At 44.0% G+C, this 8047-nt stretch overlaps 1 protein-coding gene across 1 annotated transcript in view; it reads left to right on the top strand.

The window, feature by feature from the left end:
* The window catches only part of LOC107112407 (septin-5-like), an 80244-nt gene that overhangs the window by 59520 nt on the left and 12677 nt on the right, over positions 1-8047 (top strand). Inside the window, exons 13-14 of the mRNA XM_015413536.1 lie at positions 1463-1559; positions 2109-2271. Coding sequence (XP_015269022.1) covers positions 1463-1559; positions 2109-2271 — 260 coding nt within the window. The remainder of the gene's footprint in view (positions 1-1462; positions 1560-2108; positions 2272-8047) is intronic.

Raw genomic sequence — 8047 nt, 5'->3', positions numbered from 1 at the left:
AGGAATCAGCAAAAAAGAGACCTTCCCCTATGTGCCAAAGGGTTTTATTAGCTCTCTTTGTGTATCAAAAAAGCCTTCCCGGTAATTGGCAGCAATTAAACCCCCCAAGCTTCTTTCCTGCTAGGTGTCATTGTCTTCTAGCTGCCGTGTGACTTGACCATCTCATTGTATTCAGTCAGGCAGCAATTAGCGTTTCTAAAGTCTGGCTGGGTGAAGCTGGAGAGCAATTGACTACCCCACACACACACTTCCTGCTCTGCTAAGAGAGAGGAAAACCTTTAAAAACTCAAGGTGAAGGTCTTGTACTGTCCAAGGCTCCAAAGTACAACACATTTCTCCACGTGGGCTACCAGTGCTCGGGGAAGAAATGTCAGGAGAGTATTGCCAGTTGTCTCTAGAAACTGTAACGGACCACCCACCTTCGCAAGTAGACAGGTGGTACCCAAGATGATTTCTCTTCCAGTATTCTATACAGTTCCTTTGGACTCTGTGGGCAGTAAAAATAGACCTGCATCGATTTACCTGTTTGTTTCCAGGGACAATGCAAAGTTCTTACAATTGAAGGCTCTAAATAGTTTGGGGCCAGGGTACCTGAAGGACCATCCCTTCCCATACTCTTCAGCAGGGGTCATTTCCTGCAGGAGCGCACAGGAGCGGAGCTCCGGCAGTAAAGAGCCAGGGGGCGGGCACATGCAACAAGCCCCACCCCCCAGGTAAGTTGCAGAGTCCCCCCCCCCGGCCCGCCTTCAGGTACAAGCTCTCCCTCATCTGCGATGACAGATCTGCACGTTCTCCCGCCCCCCATAGCTAGCAATCCAAAACAGTCCAGTGGAGCCTGAGAGGTGGGTGTTGCCTTCGGACACACTTCCGGTGATGTCAGGGGTGTGTGGCATATGCAAATAAGTTATGCTAATGAGTTACGCTAATGAGCTCCTGCACCTCTTTTTCTATGAAATGACCCCTGCTCTTCAGCCCACCAATTAATATCCTCTTCCCAATCCCACCTCTTAGTGCCCCTGCCTGCAAAGGTGTGGTGGATACTATGACGAGGGATGGGATGTTTTCATTGGTGGCACCTCACCTTTGGAATGCCTCCCCCATTGAGACTAACCTGTCATCTACTTCACTGTCCTTTTCATCAGGTCACAGGCCGTATCATTTCTGTTTACCTGGGCCTTTCAGTGAAGGGGTCAATCTTTGTTACCAATCTTATGATCTGCCCCTGGGCTGTTTTATGGGTATGGTTTTTGTCTTTACACCCCTAGCAGGTTCTTTCCTTCTGGTTTTTTTGTGTGGAGGGGGGCTGGCTTTACTGTTGACTGTGTTTATATTGGGGTATTGCTTTTGCAGCATGATCTGTGTTGAGCAGGTTCATGGACTGGTGGCCTGTAGACCTCTAAAATAACCACAGGAGATGCTGCTACCCAGCAGGTGTGCCTCTGACAGTGCTGTTCTCTTCCAGGAGAGCATCCCTTTTGCTGTGATTGGAAGCAACACAGTGGTGGAGGCCAAAGGCAGACGGGTTCGCGGGAGGCTTTACCCGTGGGGCATCGTGGAAGGTAACTGAGAGCTCATTCCCATTCCCGGCTTGTGGCTTGGTGCAGGTGTCTTGCAGCAGAAATGTGAGCTTTGCCCACAAGTTGCAGGGGGCAGAAGGATGGACTGCATTTTGTTCTCAAGATTCTCAGGGCCTTCCGAGAGGATTCTGAGAGCAAATTATGGGCTGCTTGGGGGATGGGAAAGTGGCGAGAGATCTGCTCCATTTACCGCTTTCATTTAGTTTTCCCGTGGATCCAACCCAGGATGTTCAAAAGAGGAAAGATGCTGGATTTGAGAAGGATTGTACTGTATTTACTAGCTCTGACCCAATGGAGCATTCACAGATAGCAAGGCCAGTGGCCCCAATGTCAGGGGAGTGGCCGTAGCTCAGTAGTAGAGCATCTGCTTGCCATACAGGAAGTCTCAGATTCAATCCCCAGCATCTCCAGTCATAACTAGACAGAAACCAAGCCTGGGACCTGCTGCATCTGGCAATGCGGGTGCTCTGCCCTAGCGTCCTTGCTTCCCCATCCCTGATGACCCTGCTGACTCTGTCTTCCCCTGGCCAGTGGAGAACCCCGCACACTGCGACTTTGTCAAGCTACGCACCATGCTGGTGAGGACCCACATGCAGGACCTGAAGGATGTGACACGGGAAACACATTACGAAAACTACCGGGCACAGTGCATCCAGAGCATGACCCGCATGGTGGTGAAAGAGCGGAACCGCAAGTATGTTATGTGACAGGTCAGGGATGGGGAGGCAGGGGGAGTCTTCTCAGTGCTGGCGGAAGAGGGAGGGTGGCAGAGGCATGGCAGTTGGAAATGCAACCTGGGATGGCATCCCCCCTTCCCCATAACAGTGTTATCAACTCCCCACTAAGAGGCATGTTATCTTAAGAGTCCTCATATGAAGTCCCCCTTCCATTTCTCTCACTCAGAGGCTAGATTTTCGCTCTGTTTCTATTTTCCTTCCACTGACTGAGCTGCCCTGGTATCGTGTTGCTTTCTCCTTAAAAGAAACGTTTGCGGTCCCACCCTGTGTCAGTGATATATATTGGCTATTCGCTCAGCCCAGGAACCCGAGGGAAGGTTTAGGGTCACCCCTTAACAGAAAACCACTAAAAATGGTACTTGAGATGCTTTAAAATTCAAAAATAACAAAAGGTTTTATTTAACATCAAGGGGGAAGGTCAGGTGAAATCAGGGGTTGAAAATACTGAGGTAAAAGTTAGTACAAGCAAAGACTTTTGTATATATTTTGTATATATATATTAGGCTGAAGAGAGCTTCTTAAATCATTCATACTTTAAATCTTTATATTGAGATACTATTGTTCCTATGTTTTCCCTAACACTCCTGCACACTTTATTTGTATAACTGCTAACTCTTTTGGTGCCCAGAAGGCTGGTAACCCTCTTATCAGTACCCAAACCCTTTCTCTTGGAACACCAGTGCTCTTCTTGAGGTCTTTACTGACTTTTACGGTCTCTACTGGCAGACTCTACTGATAGTTTCTAATCACACCAGACCAGGGATTTCTACTCCTCAGAGATAACTTAGTCCATAAATAATTCAGTTAAGAAACTGACATAAAACTTGAACTACAATCGTACATTCATCTAAATCATACATAACTCCAATGGTCTACAGTCATCTAAGTCATACATTAAAGTCATAAATATAGTATAGGCAGAATCTTCTAAATTATCTTCATATCTAATAATGATTTTATTAGGAACATATATTGCCAATCTTTTTCTGTTTTAATTTGAATTTAAATTTATTCTTAATTTTCAGTTATATATTTGAAAAATGCTTACCTCATATAATTTGTTCTTCCATTCCTTGAGATCTGGACATCTTTCTGCCTTCCATTTGCTGCAAATATTACTTGCCGCCATCACCATGTACTTAAAAATTCACTATGTGTTTTTGTAATATTGCTAAGTAAGATATTTAATAACATATTTTTGGGGTCCATCACAAACTTAAATTTTAATATCTTTTGCATTTCTTCATGTACTTCTTTCCAATATTTTCTTGGTTTTTTACATGTCCACCACTTATGGTAAAATGTTGCATCTGTATTCTGACATTTCCAGCACTTTCCATTGTACTCTTTATTAGTTTTTGCAATGTCTTTGGGAGTAATACACCATTTAAAAACATTTTATACCAATTCTCCCTTAATATTTGACATTCAGTAAATGTAATTTCTTTAGTCCACAGGTTTTCCCACTGGCTCACGCATATATTTTCTCAAAAACTTTGCATCTATTTTATCATACAGTTTTTTACTTGCTCTGTTTCTGTATGATATTGCAATATTGTAAATTTTTCTTCATAGGTGCTTTGAATCTCCAGTGATTAATTGTTAAAAAGCGGTTTTCTCTCTTAACTGGCCCCCTTCTTTGACTATTCGTTCTTTGAATTTAGAGACCATTTGGTAATACAACAAGCACAGAATGTTTTTTCCTTCGTCTTGAATTTCTTGCCAAGATTTTATTTTTCTTTGTTTATCTATCATATGCTCATAATTTATACAGTCAATTTTATTTATTTTACTAATGTCAATAGGCATCAGTTGGAGATGTCAATGGCAAGGTTGGCGGACTTGTTCTATTTCTGCACTGAAACCATATTCTTAATAGTCCATCCCTCAAAATATGAGTGCCATCTTGTCTTTGAATAGTTTTAAATGATTTCTTAGTCCATAAATAATTGTGTTAGCTTTGTTAATATATTCATAGATTCTTCCTAACCATGAAATTTTCAATCTTTCCCATCTTTGTAAATTTTCAGTAATGTTTAACTAGACTTTTTGATAATTATCTTTATATAAATTATCATTTTGTCCTGTTACCTATATACCCAAATATTTTATTTTTTGGGTAACAGTGCATTCTGTTATTTTTTTCCTATTGCTTCTTGTTCTGCTTTAGTTGCCGCTAATAACATTATCTTGGTTTTTTTAAAATTCAGTTTATATCCAGAATAAATTCCAAATCTAATTATTTCTGTTGTATATTTTGAAGAAGTGTTTTTTTAATTAATGATATAACAATATCATTTGCATAGCTTTTCATCTTATATTCTTTATTTTCTTTTATTCCATCAGTTCTGATGTCTTGTCTGACTTTTATAGCCATATATTTCCATTGCCAGAATAAATAATAGTAGTGATATTGGACAACCCTGTCTAGTTCTTCTAGTTTTCCCCATTAAGGACCCATTTATTAAAATTCCAGCTTCCTGGTCTGTATAAGTACTTTTGCATCCAATTTAAAAATTCAGCTCCACAATTCATATTTATGTTTCTGGATGCAGAAAAAGCTTTTGATAATGTGTCCTGGTTATTTTTAATGAAAGTACTCTAACTCTCCTGTTTGACTGGGTAGGGAATTTATTCTCTCCCTAGAAGATTTATTCTCTCCTTTCCTTTGTCCTGAATGGGAGTCCTCTTCTACTACCCAGACCTCTTTGCCAAAGTCTCCTCCCAGTTCTCTTTCTGTGTTCAATCTACTCTCAGCTAATGCTGAATTCAGACTATATTCAGTCACAGCTGAAATATGACTTATATCAGTTCTAAACTCTTGCCTGACAGGGCTAGTCTCAGACAGTTCTCAATAAACATCTTCTCTCAGTTAAGCCAGAAATCTCACTCTCAGATCTCCTCAGCATCCAGCTCTGAAGTTTTTCTCAGCTCAGCTGATGCTAACCAATCCAGTCTCTTAGAGCAGCCTGTCACTCAGGGCCCTCTGGCTCTGTGAAGAATTAACCCTTCACAGTCCTGTAGTTCTATGTACAGCATGTTGTGGGTCAGCCAGTGCTCAGCGATAGTGAGGACTCCTCAGGAGACGAGGAGCCCCATGTAGCCAGCTCTAAGTCAACAGAAGCCGTCAAGCTGGAAGATGAGCTGCAGGCTTGTCAGGATTCACAGCCAACAGGAAATGTAGAGCCACAGATATCCTCCAGTCCTAATTCAACAGGTGAAACTCAGTCAATTGTTTTCAGCCCTCCAGTATCACCCACACTCTTAGACAGCCACAGACGGAGGCTAAGAGCAGAACTATAGGAGAGACAACAAAGTGCACGCCTCCTGGCCCAATGCCAACTGCTTGCTGATAGCAAGGATGAGTAGTTGTAGGATTACTCCTGAGCAGCTGGCTGCAAGCATGACTTTTAAGTATGTAGTTATAAAATCCAGCCAAGGGAGTCTGTTAGGTATGGAAGCAACACGTTGAAATCCCTCTGACCACTGCATTGGATCCTGCTTCAACCCTGTGCCTCTTTGGATCTTTTCCTGACTCTGCCTTCATCTCACTCCTGAACTTGCTTGTAACTCTTGGATTCTCAGACTTTGCTATAGAGATTGACCCTTGGACTAGACTCCTGATGGACCTTAACTCAGTGTATAACCTTGGACTGGACCTTGACCATGCTACTTGAGTTGGTGCCCTTGCCTTTCTTGCTCCATGCTCTGACAGCATGCCCTACACCATTCCCGGCCCAGTTTCCAACAGTTTATTTCTATCACAAACAAACTTTCACAGCACGGATGAGACTACAGTTGCTACATAGAACCTTGCGGCGCTGCAAGACCAGGTAGTGCAACTTACTCATGCTCTGTCAGCACTACAGCAACAGACCTCTGCTCTCCATGCTGCGCCTGCTGTACCTCTACCTGAAAGTTGCCCAATTAACCCCCTGGAAAAATTTGATGGCAATGTAGAAGAATTTCCAGCTTTCCTTGCCCAATGCCAACTCTACATGGAGCTTTGGGCCCAGGACTTTCCCACTGGTAAGGTAAAAGTTTGTTTTTTCATTAGCCTCTTAAAGGTGCAGGTGACAAAGTGGGCTCCACCTCTGCTGCTCTCCAAGTCTTAATTGCTGGAAAACTTCCTGAATTTTGTGTCTCATATGACTGCTGCCTTTGCTAACCCTGAAGGCGGAAAATGCTAATAGGAGAATCTGTGCCATAAAATAGGGGAAGGGTACCGTTGGCTCAGTACACCACTGAATTCCAACTCTTGGCCCAGGATTTGAAGTGGAATGAGGCAGCCGTCATAGATCAATATTTAGAAGGGCTATCCAATGAAATCCTGGATGAAGTTGCTTGGGTAGAGTGCTCTGCTAACCTGCAGGCTCTGATATTGCTATGACTATGGACTGATGGGCGGCTGGAGAGTTGAAAACAAGCCTGTGTTAGAACATGCCCACACCATGACTTAGGGAAGCCTGTACCCGCTTCACCTCACCGCCCTCCATCTGGGGTTCAAAGAGGAGAAGAAAGCGAACTGATACAATTAGGTGTTGCACATCCCCACTTGACTCCTGAAGAGAAGAATTGGTGCCATGCTAACTACTTTTGCATATACTCCGTGGAATTGGGTCATTATGCCAGTGGGTGTTCTGCCAAATGGAGGCTGCAGACATCAGCATTAAAAGGCCAGCCCAAAGTCAATGCGAGCCAGATGGTTTATGGCAATTTGTTGGGTCGACAGGGGCTCCCTGTGACAACCCTGGCCTGTTCCTAGTGCCTGTGAAGTTTTGCTTGCCTGAGGCACACTGGTTGTTCGTCTAGGCCATGGTGAACTCAGGGGCCTCCTGCTGTTTCATGGATATCAAGTTAGCCACACAGTACAAAAGCCCTCTTCAGTCCAAGGATACACCTGCCTTAGTTGAGGCAATAGACGGATGTCTGCTATGCTCCGGCTCAGTGGTTCAGGAGATGCCATCACTCACTTTATAAATCCAACAGCACTGGGAGCAGCTTTGCTTCAGTGTCGTGAGCATGCCCCAGTTTCCTTTCATATTAGGGTTATTCTGGCCGTCCATGACCCCATCATCGGGTGGGCTCAGCTAGACCTCCAGTTCTGGGAGCCATGCCTGCACCTGAATCAGTTTACAGTCCTTGTTGCTTCTGTCGCCCCGGTACCTCCCGCACTACCAGACAAGTATGCAGATTTCAAGGACATTTTTGAGGAAAGGGGAGCTGATCAACTACCATCCCATCAGCTGTATGACTGTGCCATAGACCAGGTCCCCAGTATACCTCTGCCACTAGGGTGCCTGTACTCCTTATTGGAAGCCAAGTTGGCCACACTTCGGGACTTCCTTGCCAAAATCCTGCAGTGAGAGTTTATCTGTTCTTCAACCTCCCCCACCTCTGCTCCTGTACTTTTCGTGAAGAAGAACAGCAGAGAGCTCCGGCTTTGCAACGAATACTGGGCCATGAATAAAATCACCATCTGGGATCAGTACTCACTACCTCTGATTTCTGATCTACTGGAATGCCTAAAGGGAGCCCAGGTCTACACCAAACTGGACTTTGGTGGTGCTTACAACCTGGTAAGCACTGGGAAGGTGATGAATGGAAAACTGCCTTTGGTACTAGGTATGGTCAATTCAACTACCTGGTAATGCCATTCGGGCTATCCAGTGCACCCGTGGTGTTTCAGAGGTTCATGAATTATATATTTTCAGGACCTCCTGGACCAGTTTG

This window comes from Gekko japonicus, unplaced genomic scaffold, assembly GCF_001447785.1.
Source record: "Gekko japonicus isolate JY-2015 unplaced genomic scaffold, Gekko_japonicus_V1.1 scaffold250, whole genome shotgun sequence".
Classification (NCBI taxonomy): Eukaryota; Metazoa; Chordata; class Lepidosauria; order Squamata; family Gekkonidae; genus Gekko; species Gekko japonicus.
Note: the sequence above shows the minus strand (reverse complement) of the source record. Positions and strands in the feature narration are given on the sequence as shown.